This window comes from Gopherus evgoodei, chromosome 2 (assembly GCF_007399415.2).
Source record: "Gopherus evgoodei ecotype Sinaloan lineage chromosome 2, rGopEvg1_v1.p, whole genome shotgun sequence".
NCBI lineage: Eukaryota > Metazoa > Chordata > Testudines > Testudinidae > Gopherus > Gopherus evgoodei.
In genome coordinates, this window is record NC_044323.1 from 211751769 (window position 1) to 211766286 (window position 14518).

The 14518-nt window shown below is 40.2% G+C and overlaps 1 protein-coding gene across 2 annotated transcripts in view; it reads left to right on the forward strand.

The window, feature by feature from the left end:
* YES1 (YES proto-oncogene 1, Src family tyrosine kinase) overlaps positions 1–14518 on the forward strand; it is a 71523-nt gene that overhangs the window by 41233 nt on the left and 15772 nt on the right. For both annotated transcript variants that reach the window (XM_030552869.1, XM_030552868.1), the window contains 4 exons: positions 3851–3950; positions 5628–5726; positions 11332–11435; positions 11535–11684. In XM_030552869.1, coding sequence (XP_030408729.1) covers positions 3851–3950; positions 5628–5726; positions 11332–11435; positions 11535–11684 — 453 coding nt within the window. The remainder of the gene's footprint in view (positions 1–3850; positions 3951–5627; positions 5727–11331; positions 11436–11534; positions 11685–14518) is intronic.

Below are 14518 nucleotides of genomic sequence, written 5' to 3' on the forward strand. Positions count from 1 at the left end.
AAGATCAGATAGACAAAGCAATTCTCATTCTTGGGCTGTGTCTACACTACTGCCGTATCAATGCCCTGGAGACAGATGCACTGTGAGTCGATTTAGCGGGTCTAGTGAAGACCCACCAAATCAACCACAAATTGCTCTCCAGTCAACCACAGTACTCTTATGCCGAAGGAGAAGATTAAGGTAAGCTGACGAGAGAGATTCTCCCATCAACCCAATGCAGTGTAGACACTGCAGTAAGTCAGCCTGAGCTACGTCAACTCCTGCTACATTACTCAAGTAGCTGGAGTTGCCTAACTTAGGTCGACTTACTGTGGTAGTGTACACGTAGCCTTGTAGCCCCCCTAAATCCGCACCAACATTGTTACTGTTTCCTAGAGCTGATCCTTATTGCCTCTCCTTCAAGATTACAGGCATTAAAATGGTCAGCTTGCAACGCAGAGGATAATAGCCCAACCACTACTGACCACTCCTGATGACAAAATGCAGTCAGTTCTAACCCAGTCAAGAACAGATCTCTACTGTGAGGTGTTGCAGGCAAAAATAGCATCCAAGATTGAAAATGTTGCCTAATAAAGATTTGATTCCGTCTTAGTCTAAAATTGCTGGAATTCTGGCCTGTCTTCTGTGTAAAGTGCTTATACCTGCTTGCAGCATCTCGTAGCACACCTAACAGCCCCTCTGCTTACTATCAACATGTTGAAGCAGACTTATATTTTTCAATCCACTGTTGATAGATTTATTTTTTTTTTAAAGTCTTGATCAATGCATTCACCCTCTACCAAAGAGCTTTATGAAACCAATATATGCCCTTCCTTTGAACCTTTCAGGGAAATTTCCCTAGAATGAGTCTTTTAAAGGCTGCTCTTCCAATTGCCATAGCCTCTTATAGGAAAATAAGTGAACTACAGACCTTAATGACTATGCCACTTTCTACTGTGATCCACAAAGAAAAAGTGATTGAGACCCCACCCAAGTGTTGTTCCGAAAGTCGTATCGGATTTCCACCTCAGCCCAATATATGTTCCTCCCTATCTTTCCCAGACCTATTCCCATCCTGGGCAGGTAATTTGCACAATTTGAATGATTATGTTTTTCTATTTAGAGAAGACAAATAGGTTCTTTTTGTAGCTTATGGGAAAGATGGCTGGGAGAAAGTCAGAAAATCTTCAGTGAAAGTTTTCCATCAGAAAAATGCCATATTTGATAAAATAGAAATTTTTCACAAAATCATAAACATTTCTATGACCGTTCCATTTGGGAAGTAAATTATCAAAAAAAAATTTCCCTCTAAGTGTCAGTGTTCTATTTTGACATTTTCAGAAGAAAAAGTTTTGATTTTTTTCACTTCAAAATTTATTTTCTATAAAAACAAAAATTATCAATCTAAATTAAATGTTGCATATTTATTGAAGGAAACATTCTGATTGAACCAAAACTTTTCTTGATTTCAGTATGTAAAAATGTTTTAGAATTTGGCTTTTTATCATAATTCAGAATGATTTTCCCTCCCCCCCCCAAAAAAAAAAAAAAAGTCTCAGTTTTTCACAGCTGTAGTCCAGGAAAACCTAGATCTAAATAGGGTCTTCCTCAGTAGAATATGAGGTGCATAGAACTATGTAGCATCTTATCTAGGCATAAGATCCCCCTCTGAAGGCTGTGGAGGTATGGGCTTCAGAGCCCAAGGTCCAGCCTGAGCCACAACTTCAAAGTGCTGTCTATCCAGGTATTTTCCCACTGGCCTGAGTCTATCAGCTGAGGCTCGGAGTCTTGCTCCCACAGGCTCCAAAATACTGTGTAGACATACCTGTCATTAGAATTCAGCAATTCAGGAGAAGGAACTGAGGTTGTTGTGGGGGAGCACATTCCTTTATATAGATCTGGGCATCTGATGTATGATGCGATGTTTGGTTGCTCATGCTCCTACCAGCAGAGATGCCTTTGGAAGAGATTTCCATGTATTCACTGACAGGGCAATGGTCAAAAAACAGCATTGGTAAATAACTTTTGCTGTGTGATTTGAATTTGCATGCATTAATCTTATTTTGGTTAGTATTGTGTAGTTCAACCGAATTAATAACTTCCTAGTTGCTGTAAATTGTACAGTTTATCATGAAACGTGTCGGTTGGTTGGTAAGCAATCAATGCATCTATCATAATGGCGCTCTAGAGTATTAACTTTTGCCAGATGTTGAAGCTAAAAATATAATAAGATACAGTTTGAGCATCAGTTGTATATTTGTGTGTGTATGTGTTTAAAATGTGCATTCTCGCCATTTTCATGTTTTGTGCACCACCTTGACTTCAAACTAAGCGAGTGGTTACCAGGCAAAACTGATGAAAGTCATGTTGATTTAATTAGTTTTCTGCACCATCCTTCAACTTCTGGAAAAGTGCAGACAGTATTCCCAATTTCTTGGGCAAGCTGTGGCCAATTCTCTATTTATAGCAGGCTAAATTCTTTGTGGTCTTGACTGCTGCAATTCTTTAAAAATCCTTGTATATCTGTAAACTTAATTTTCAGTTTTGCTTCTGTCTCATAACGTTGACTTGATGTGATTTCATGAACAATCTAACAAGATGTCTTCCATGAATTTAGCTGAAGGCCTCCTAGCCACCTTGATCTCTGCTTTAGGACATACCAATAGTAGAAAAACTTGAGATGGAAGAGACATATTGGGTCACATAGCCCCTCTTTCTACAAAATGTTTGCACTGTCTGTACTGTCTTTCTACAAAATGTTTGCATTTAGTTTTAAATATGTGAAACAGTGGGCCTTCCAGAACTCCCTTGAGACCCTTTCTCAGTAATAGATCTGAGAAAGGTCTTTACTGATAGTCCATCTGAAATTTTCCATTCTCAGTTCTATCCAATTGCTTCTGCTTCAATTTCTTCTTGGTGTTTTATGCCTTTCAAATATTTGTAGACTCTTATCACATCCCTCCTTTGTCATTATTTAGCCAAGTGACATAAGGTATCTTTTAGGGCAAGATGGTGTGTTGCCCTACCACTTCTCATACCTCACTCAAAGGACGGACACATTAACAGTCCCCATGCTTGGGATAACTGGCTAGAAAGGCTTGGAGGAGCAAATTCAAAATGGATCGATGCAGTGGGCTCATTTCTCTTACAAAAAATCTTACTCAGCACTCCCCTCAAGGTGATGCAACTGTGCGTCATCCTCAACTTCCTTCCTGCTTTTTATGGCTGGGAGAGAACATGTATGTTTTAGTATTGGGTGGAATTATGCTAGAATGAGGACTTCTTTTTTTTTTTAAGCATAATAGAATGAAAATTCTTTGTCCCCTCTGAAATTGGCCTCTTGTCCGGTTAATCTCATACATAGATCTTGATTTTTAGTTCCAGAAAGTGGAGAATCCATGGTGTAATGTCTGGAGATGCTCTGCCATAAAACTAGTTTAGTTTATAAAAATCTAAGTTAAAATCTTAAATATGATAATGGCTTTTGAATCTATTGTATGTCACTTCTTTAAAATATATTTTTAAAAGCAACTCTTTTGAGTTTATCATTCTTGATGTCTTTTGTATATTTAGCCCTATATATGCTCTGATTGAAAGTACCACTCTTGATTATCTAATGAACTGCTATAATCTGTTTTTTATAATTCAACTCACCTTATCTGAGGATTCTCTTTATATAAGTTCTCTCTTAATCAAAAGAAGTTAGCCAGTCTATTGATAAGTCAGCTTTTTCAGATTGACAGGATCTAGTATGCAGAGAACATTTTGTTTGTTTTCAAAGCAAAATTGTTTAGCTGCTGCCAGACTGCTTTTTTTTTTAAATTAATCTTACAGTGGTATTGCTACATGATATGCCTCCTTTCTTTTCAAGGTGGTGTAACTGTTTTTGTGGCCTTATATGATTATGAAGCTAGAACTACAGATGATCTTTCGTTTAAGAAGGGTGAACGGTTCCAGATAATAAACAACACGTAAGTATTTTCTGCCAGAGACTTCTATAATCAGTGTTAAGTTGGAAATAAATACCTTTTAAGACTGTTTATATGCCTTTTAAGATTTTTCAACAAAGAGTAGACACCTGATTTCCAAAGCTCCATAAATATAGGCTTAAGAGGATGATATTAACATGCTAATTAGAGCTGGGTTTGATTTCCTCCTCTCCCTCCCCCCCCAAATTTGGCCAGCAAACCAAAGTTCAGAGAAGAATACTTTGGTTTTAATTCTGAAAATAATTTGAATTTGCCAGCAAACTGGAAAAGCCCAATTTGTGTCATCCAAAAATTGAGGGGGGTGTCCCGTTCTGACCTTTTAGTTTAGTGTTTGGGGCACTTGCCTGGAGGTGGGAGACCCTGGTTTGAATACCAACTCTGGAGCAAGGATTCAGATCTCCCCCCTCCCAGGTGGGCATCCTAGCCAATGGGCTACAAGGTTTTCTGGAGTGGACGGCTCTCAACCACTTCTGTTGAAGTTGTTCCACTTTGTGTAATACTTAAATATTCATTGGGCCAAAGGGGGGGGGGAGTCTATAGCTTGGTGACTAAGGCACTCGCCTGGGAGGTGGGAGATATGGATTCAAATCCCTCCTTTGAATCACAGAATTGCCAGTTTTGTTTGGATGTATTCCTGCAGATTTTATTACATGATATAATATTAAATTTAAAGATTAATCTTTAATTCCTGGAGACTCCAGGACAATGCTGGAGGGTTGGCAATCCTAGAACTACATGTGGTAATAGGCTCGGTTCATATAATTATCTAATCTAAAATTTGTACACAATTTTATTTATTTACTGTGTCCCTCCCTTGTAGCTCAGTATGTACGTAAAGGCAGCATGCTGTGGTAGCTACAGAACAGTACTTAGAGTTCTGGATTCAACAGGAAAGGACTAGAGAACTGGGTTCCATTCCCAATGCAGTTACAGATTTGGTTTGTGACCTTAGGCAAGTCACTTAAACTCTTTTGGATAAAGTCCTGTTCTTACACGAGTCAATGGGGAGCTTTTGCTATTGACTTGAGTGATTAGGATTTTGTTCCTTGTCTAAAAACTGGAAATTAAAGGATGGAAAAAGCACTCTGAGATACTCTAAATTGCCATAAAGTGTGTGGTACATCTCTTAATTTGCTTATCTACAGCTTACAATTTTCTACAATGTTATAAATGCATTCATCGCTTTTTTTTTCTTTTCGCAGTTTTTTTTATCCTGTTCATTATGAAATGCCATTTTGTCCAAATTGTCAACAGTGGCAAATATTTGTCTGAAATGTGTGAAAGCGGCTAGAAGACACTTCTAAAAAACCTGCCTAAAAATTGAACTTCACAATATATAACTGGAACGCCAGTATATTTGCTTAATAATCATTTAACAAAGCAGTCTGTTACTGACATGTAAGGTATAGAGTAAATGCGTTTCTCTTGTACATATTTTTGTTTTAAAATATTAAACGAAATTAAGGTGTACACATACAGTTTATGATGAAGTGAAAAATTTACTTGCAGGTTCCGCATTCTAGTTGGGATGCTGTTTCTGAATTTAATTTTGCACTGGCTAAAATTTGTTCTGAGTTGAATATTTGTGAACGATAATACATCATCCTGTAACAGAGGCAATGTTTATGCATTTTAGAGATAATTGCTATTGCATTTCAGGGAAGGAGACTGGTGGGAAGCAAGATCCATTGCGACAGGAAAGACTGGCTACATCCCGAGCAATTATGTAGCTCCTGCAGACTCCATTCAGGCAGAAGAGTAAGGCATTATTCAGTCTTCCGTTAGTCATTTTTGCCCACAATTTACTAGCAAAGAATTGTATGTAGAAACTAATTTATTACAGTGCCACATGAGTACCAAGATAACGTTTAATTCAGTAAAGTAAGAATATGATGCTTCTCGCTAATTAATGAATAAGAATACTACTTAAATAATAACAAGTATAGATATGTGACTACCTTTTTAGTAGAATGTATTTAATAGGTATGAGATTGTTTGTTTGTTTATTGAGGGGTGTGTGTGTGTGTGTGTGTGTGTTTATATTAAATTTAAAAAAAAAAACTCAAGAATGTGCCCAAGTGTGAAGATACCTCAGTTGGTTCACATACACTTTAATGTGTTGTTGCTGACATCTAACAGCCATCTGTTTTTCAGTCAAGATATGTACACTTTGGAATGTTGTTTATTAACTGGGGTGGGCAGACCCAGCAGGATCCATCACCCTGACAGTGAGTGAAATCAAAAGTCTAAGCAAACATTTTACACAGATGGCATTCCCAAGCTGTCCAGGGTTTAAAGCCATTGATTCCTCCAAATCTAAGAGACAGATCTGTGTTAGGGGACAAAAAATTGCTCAGCATCCCCAAAGAGCTCTGATAATAGAGGCAACATTACCATTTTTACTTCCAGCACTTCTTACAACTGAGTACAGACACCGCCCATAATCTTTAATGTATTAATTAAGGAATCACCTGGAATTACTTCAGGGATTCTGAGATGTCTCAGGTAGTGCTTGTTTGCTAGGTGGAGGGTACCTAGTTATTTCATTAAGACTTACAGAGCTCTACTGCCTTTGCCTCCACAATGCTGGCAGTGGGAATGTTTCCCAGTTTCCATTGCCCTGTTGTGTGGTCAGGACTTTTCCAGTCCTTCACACATCTCTCTGCACTTCTGGGAAAGTAACCCAGTTCCCAGCTTGCTTCCTGAATCACACTGAAGTCTCAGATTGAATCACTACTGCTTCTGCTGCCACTACCTGGCCCTTTAATATTGAATAGCAACTGCATCAGAGAGAGACAACCATTTCTTCTTAAAAATTAAATCTTTCAGTTGCTTACAAAATGCTGCTCTATATAGCCAAAAACATATTTAAAATTCCTAATAGAAGTTTATCATAATTACTATGGCTGCAGTGCTGCACCTGTGATAGCCAAGCAGTGGCATCAGTGGAGCTGGTAGTGCTGTACTACCCAAGGTTCAGGGATTGTTTCTGGAAGTCAGATGTTGCCCAAAGAGTTACTCTTGGGGGAATTCTGCATCTCTGCATATGCACAGAATTGATGGTCCCGCAGATTTCTTTGCTTCCCCGCAGAAAAATGACTTCTGACAGGAAAGCAAAGGGAAGCCGTAAGAGCAATCACGCATCCTTCCCCTGCAATGCAGGCAGATCAGTTTGAGCGCCCAGAGCAGCTGGTAGAAATGTAGATCACTGCCAGGGTGAGGGGGCTGAGTAGTCCTGTGAGAAAGAAAGAGATACATTCTGTCCCTCTCGCTTTGTATTGCTGCACGCTCGGTGTGAAGGAGCAGGGCTTTGGGGTGTTTCTGAGGAGGTAGGTGTTGGGCAAGCTCTGTCCCCTCAGGCAGAGTAGAATGTAGCAGCCTGCCTGCTTAGTGAATTGTTCCCGTTGTTCTTAGTGAATTCCCCCAGGAGTATAAAACAGGTTTAAAAATGTGAAGGCTCCTTTACATTGCCAGAGTGGTGTAAAGGAGCCTTATTGTAAAGGACAGTGTGACCTTATAAACGCTTATGATGCTTTAGTGATTAGAACTGGTCTAAATTTTTGGACTGAAAAAATTTCCTATCAAAATGTACTCCGTGAACTGTTTGCTACTGACCTTTTTGGAGATGGTCAGTAGCCAATATAAATTGTGAGTTTGAGTCCCCAGCCCTCACTTGCTCTTCAGTTGCCTATGATGTAACTGAGCATATGGCTGCATATATATTTGTTGATTAATAACTAGAAGTGAAGGGTCAATACTAGCTACATTATTATTAGACGGTGGGGTTGAGGATTTCCTCCAGTGCTCCCCACTCCCATTCTCCATCCATTGTATTGTAGTTTAAATAAATTACCAAAATAATTGAAACCAGCATGATTATATTGCATTATTTTAACAAATAAAATATGCAGAACTTTAAAATATTATGTGCAAAATTTTAAATTTTTTGGTGCAGAATTCCCCCGGAGTAAGGAGTATAGGTAGGAAAAGGAAGGATTGTAGCAGGTGAGTGAGAAGGCTGGGTCTCAAGTGTATAAGAGAGGCGACAAGCTGATTTTAATCCTTTAACCATTTTAAAGAATTGCCACTTTATTAAATATTGCTGTAGTTCTCAAAATGGGATGATCCAGAGTTCAGTTATTAGCCCTTGACTTTTAAGAGCATTTACAGATTGTCCGTTGAGTTTGCCAATGGAGTTAATGGGGAAAGAGCATCACACACTATGAAAGTATTAGTATTTTGCCTCCTAGGCAGTCACTTCTGAGCCTGAAAGAATTATATTGTAAACTTTTTGAGGCAGGAGCCATGTCTACTGTGTGCCTTCTGAACACTACCATAATGTACATATGAAATGACAATGAAAAGTTCATCGAAATTCTCCTCTTATTTTTTTTCAAGGGGTAAAATAAAATGGCCGTTTAAAAATTATTTTGTGGAATGTTGTAATACTCTGATGAAGAGGACTTTCAATGGGAGGTAGTTACTCAAATTGAAAGCCTCTTCATTCAATAAGATAGTTTACACCCAGTCAGCTTAAAAGTATAAATTGGAGTGGGGAGGCACAGGTACCTGTAATTTGAAAATAAATGTGTGTGTGTATATATATACAAATTACAAGTATGGTATGGCAGAAAAATAATAGTGTGGTGTGCTAAAAATTTTTTACTGGCTTGAGTTTGGAATGCCTAATTTTGTTTGCAGATCATTCAAAAGGAGTGCCGATAAAGCCATTATATACCGGACCTTTACTTTTTTTCCCTGTATGATCTGCAACAGTTTTAAAAACATTTTAGAGAGATTATTGGTACTGTTTTTCACTTCCCTCCACCTATAAAGCTAGCCTCGCTTGATTCCATGATTCTAAATGCACAACCCCCAAATTTAAAACACTAGAAACTTAAAAAAAAAAATTTGCATCCTTTCATGATTTTTGAAGCACAGTATCTTATCTACTGGGCTAGGAATAAGTGCTGTTCCTAGCCATGGTGGTTCACAGTGTGGACCTTAAACCTGTACTGGCCCATGTCTAAATTTTGCCTGTCCTACAAATCAGGAGAGTATATTTTGGGGGTGTAAAAAGGAATTACCTTTTATGGCTCATGTCTAGGCAGGGTAAATGGCAGCTGTTTGGAATGTTAGAAATAGTACAGAGATGAACTAGCTGGCAGAATGCAGGTGAGGGGGTAAAAAGTGCTTATTATATGGATAGTTCCACGTGCATAGTACAAGTGTGTGTGTGTGCACGTGCATGCACTTGTGCGTATGCATACTTTAAATTACATAATCCTCCTGTTTTACGTGTAACAAGGCTGCTAGGAGGAGGGATAGTAAGGAAGCATGGGCTGCTGCAGTGTTTTCAGTATGCTGGTAATGTATTTTTTTTCATATGATCCAGCCTGTGCTGTTGAGCCCAGTCTCTGAGGAAGATCAGAAGAAGGTGTTAGGTTTGATCCTGGGTTTTGTTATGTTCTGTTAATATGTCAAGGGAACTTAGAGCTTATAGAGAGAGGCTTCTTTTTGTATATTAATGTATACAAATTATGGGACAAATTAAAATCAGTTTGTGAGCACCAATAGGATAATAGGGTTGTAAGGAATAGCCAGCCAAACCAACTTAATTTTCTTCTTAGACAAGGTTACTGGCCTAGTGGATGGGAGATGCAGTATATGTGCTACGTCTTGGATTTTAATAAACCTTTTGTCACGGTCCCGCATTACATTTCTAATAAGCAAACTAGTGACGTGGTCTAGATGAAATTACTGTAAGGTGGGTACAGAACTGGTTGAAAGACTATACAGAGAGAGTAATTATCAATGATTCGCTGTAAAACTGGGAGGGTGTATATAGTGGGCTGCTGCAGGGGTCAGTCCTGGGTCCTGTGCTATTCATATTTTCATTAATGACTTGGATAAAGAAGTGGAGAACACGCTTTTAAAATTTGTGGATGACACCAAGCTGGGAGGAGTTGTAAGCACTTTGGACGATAGGGTTAAAATTCAAAATGACCTTGGCAAATTGGACAACTGGTCAGAAAGCAACAAGATAAGCTTTAATAAAGACAAGTGCAAAGTATTTCACTTAGAAGGCAAAATCAAATGCACAACTACAAAATGGGGAATAACTGTCTGGGAAGGTAGTAATGCTGATAAGGATGTAGAGCAGTGGTTCTCAGACTTTTGTACTGGTGACCCATTTCACATAGCAAGCAGGGTTTGGGCAAAGCAGGGTTTGGGGTGGAAACTGACAGCTCGCAACCCCCCATGTAATAACCTCGTGACCCCCTGAGGGGTCCCAACCCCCAGTTTGAGAACCCCTGGTGTAGAGGTTATAGTTGGTCACAAATTGAATGAGAATCAACAATGTGATGAAATTGTGAAAAAAGCTAATAGTATTCTGAAGTGTATTAACAGGACTGTCATATGTAAGACACAGGAGTTAACTGTCCTTCTCTACTCAGCACTGGTGAGGCCTCAGCTGGAGTACTGTGTCCAGTTCTGGGTGCCACACTTCAGGAAAATGTGAATAAACTGGAGAGAATCCAGGAGAGAGCAACAAAAATGATTTAAGCTTTAAAAAATCTTACCAGTTGTTCTCCCTGTCTACTGAAGGTAGGACAAATAGTATTGGACTTAATCTAAAGCAAGAGAGTTTTAAGTTAGTTTGAAAGTTTTTGCTAATATCTATAAGGTAGATAAGGTCTGGAATAGGCATTCTAGGGACATTGTCCCACCTGTTTTTAAAAACCTCCAGTGATGTAGGGTTCCACAAACACTTGTCAGGGTTGGTGTGGGTTTACTTGGTCCTGCCTCAGTGCAGGGGGCAGGACTTGATGATTTCTCAAGGTCCCTTCCAGCCCTGTATTTCTGTGCTTCTATGAAATGAATAGAAAAATATAATCTGTAAAATATGCTAGCACAATGCACCTTAATGTAGAAGTCAGAATTTCTTTGCAGTGAATGGAAGCTCAGTCCAGAGATTTTTGCTATTAAGAGTGAAGTCAGATACTTAAATCCCTGCTGTTCCTTATCAGTAGTCCAACAGATAGTTCACGCAAATCTATATTACTGCTATATTGAGATGAATATCAGTGTTTGGGAGTTTGCATTATGAGCAGAAACACTTCAGTATTTGGCCTTCTGTTATAAATCACTACATGAGTAATGATGATTAAGCAGCACTGCATCTGTATCTCAAGACCTTGCTGCCTATTTAGGTGTAAGGGTCTAGGAAAGGCCCCTAAGATTTGAAAGAGGAAAAAAAAAGTGGAATTTATACAAGCAGAATTTATAGTGCTATTTTATGCAGATTATTACCACAGTATCTTCACTTACCTTATCAAATATTTTCTTAAACTTCTTCTAGATGGTATTTTGGTAAGATGGGCAGAAAAGATGCAGAGAGATTACTTTTAAATCCTGGGAACCAACGTGGTATTTTCTTAGTACGAGAGAGTGAAACCACTAAAGGTATTTTTTTAAAGCTTACTTCCTTTCTAGGCCAAAAATATATTGTTTCATATATACACACTTCTTTGTAAGAAACAAAACTTTAACTGTTTTTTCTAGGTGCTTATTCCCTTTCTATACGTGACTGGGATGAGATCAGAGGCGATAATGTGAAACACTACAAAATCAGAAAACTTGACAGTGGTGGATATTATATCACAACTAGAGCCCAATTTGAGACTCTACAGAAGCTGGTTAAACACTATACAGGTAGGCTGAAGTCTGTATGGTCCAATACTAGTTTAATGATTTTTACAAGAAAAGAAATTTGAGTAAATGGTACAAGGGTATGTTTGCATTGCAATGGGCTCATTCAGGCTTGAGCCCAAACCCCCCTTTTGTCTACAGACTCATCTCTCAGGCTCGGACCTAGGAATCCAGCAGAGACCAAAGGTTGGCCCTATTACTTTTTGATGTAGACACAGAGTGCGTGCACACACCTCTTCGGGACTCTGGGAGTCTGACAAAAGTATCCCATGGGACAACTTCCGTTGTCTTCTCTATCCCAAGAATCTCCTGTCGACTCCAGGGAAATGGAAGCAAGCCCCCTTGGTGTAGTGCAGCAGCTCCATGAGTCAGCGTTTAACCTTTCTGTTGTCTTCTGAACACTGAGCTGCAAACATGCCATCAGAGAGCCTTCTGTGTGTACAGTGCAGACTGAGCAGAATAGGCCTTTTGCAAAGTACACTGCTTCATGGTCATGGGTGCACAGCCAGATTTTGGTGCATCTCTAGAGTGAGGCCAGCAAAACAGTGGATTTTAGTAAGAGTATCGGGAATGACTACACATACCAGCAAATAACAAAGAGGCTGGCAGCACTGAAAATTAACCAGAGTGGATTAAGTGGCTCAAGACTGAGTACATGAAAACAAGAACCAGAACTGCACCTTGGACAACTTGCCAACATCATGCCTGTTCTATATGGAGTTTGACTGGATACTAGGCATTACACTGAACATGGAGTCAACAGTAGTGCACCATGACTTGGTCAGCCAGAATGGCGTCCTTCTAGTCCCAGAATCCAACGTGGGGACTGATAGGAGCCAGCAGCAGGTGCCAAATGATTACAGTGAAGTGACTCTTACTGAAACCGGTCCCAGAGGAGGTTTTTGTAGCAGGAGAAGCAGCAGCACATCCTGGGGCCATACTCAAAGGAGCTGTTTGATTTCCCCCACCCACCTGCCCCCCTGGAGGCATAGCCTACTGTGGAGCCTGCAGCAAACACTGAAGGGACAGAAGTTGCCCCTGGACCTGGTAAGTTTCTGGCTCTATTTTAATGTTATATTACTATAGGGATAGGAGGGATTTCCATCCTATGAACCAATGCACTCATTATTAAAAGACCCAGCTAGTAGTGTGTATCCGCTAATGGCAGACTGTATGCCACCAGTGGCTTAGCTCCCCACTTCCTACCTTCCTCTGTGTGGAGTTCAAAATGGCATGCAAACAGTAAAAGCACCTTGAAAGTGAATTTTTACTAGGGCATTTCTATTTCTTTAAAGTAACCTTACATTGCCAGGCCTGTAAGTATGTGGCTTTGTAACCACTCAACAGTGTAACGAGTTGCCTGGAAACAGTGATGTGGGTGGGTGGGTGAGGCCGGGGTGGGAGGAAATGAATGTGTTCCATTTACAAATCTAGTCCATTTCAGTTAAAGGTAATCCATAGGTGAAAAAATCATTTGCCCCAAATTCAACTGGGGTTTGAAATTTTGTCCGGAAATGGGGACAAGGCAGGGGGGACAAGGAGGATGGATGTGGAGTTCTGTGTATTTCCAAACAGGCTAAGCCATATGGAAACTAATACATCATCCTGTTGAGTTCCCTTTATGAATTCTGACCCAATCCCAGGTGCTGATAGCTGCAAACTTTTCCTGAAGCGGGAACTCCAGATAGGCAGTCACATTTTGGAGAAGGACATATTTTCTGTGGCCACCCCAGTAGCTGACCAGCCCACTTAATCCATAGATGAGCTGTTCAGTCCCTACACATTTGAATACATAGGTTGCGTACACTGCAGGTGTCCCGCCAGCAGCTTGAAATAAAATTTTCTTTGCCAATTGGGCACCACAGCAACTATTCTCTCCCAAAATGTGGAAATAATAGAAAAAGCTTTTGTAGCATGGCTGCTGATGGCACCCTGCTAACCCAAGTAGTTCTTCAATTTTTAGAAAACAAAAAACATCTTTTGAATTTTTAACTTATCATTGTCTCTGCACTTCTTTTGCTGAGATTAACCAGGCTCTGTCCAGGGAGCTTCTGTGGTCTGAAGCATTCCTCTTACAATATATTAAAGTTCACTTTGGTAAAGTTTTCTGTCCTTGAATTTCTACAATTTCTATGCTCCTGCAGTGAGCTATTGAGACAATAGCACTCTGTGTCTTGTCCTATTCCAGGCCCCTTGAGCTCTACTGGCTGTGGTAGCTCCACAGCTCACCCACACTACAACAGACACCTGGGTCAGTGTGCCTTCGTGGACCGTTCCAAGAGGAAGCATTTCCGTGATGAATTTGTGATTGAAGGTCTGGACATGGTGAACAAGCAGGTCCAATACCATAAACAGAGAGGTATTTATGGCTAGAGGAAAAGCATGGTGAGAGGCAAGAGGAAAGGCTCTGACTGGCTACACAGCTTGAGGGTAGGGTTTCAGTGAGAGAGCAGGCACTTGCCTCGCAGTTCCTGGAACAAGAACGGCAGCTAAGGATGGAGACCTCAGCAAAAAGAATTGTTTGAGCAGCTGATATCGCTAATGGTCATGAGTAGTGGCTCCTGCTGCATCACCAATGCCACAGCCTGAGGCACCTGTGTGGTACCCTTTGATGCAGTCAAGAAACGGCTTGGAAAATTCCATGGCTGGGTGGCCCATGCAGTTGGACCCCATGAATGGCTAGGCAGGGTAAGTTTGCCCCGTGTAGTCCTCCATATTGGACCCCCTCCAGTATGGATGCCTCCACCCCCACTGCCATGTTCATGGCAAACAAGGAAAGGACAACGGGGGGGCAGGGCACATGCAACAGTAGGGGGCTTCTGTCTTGTATATGGTTT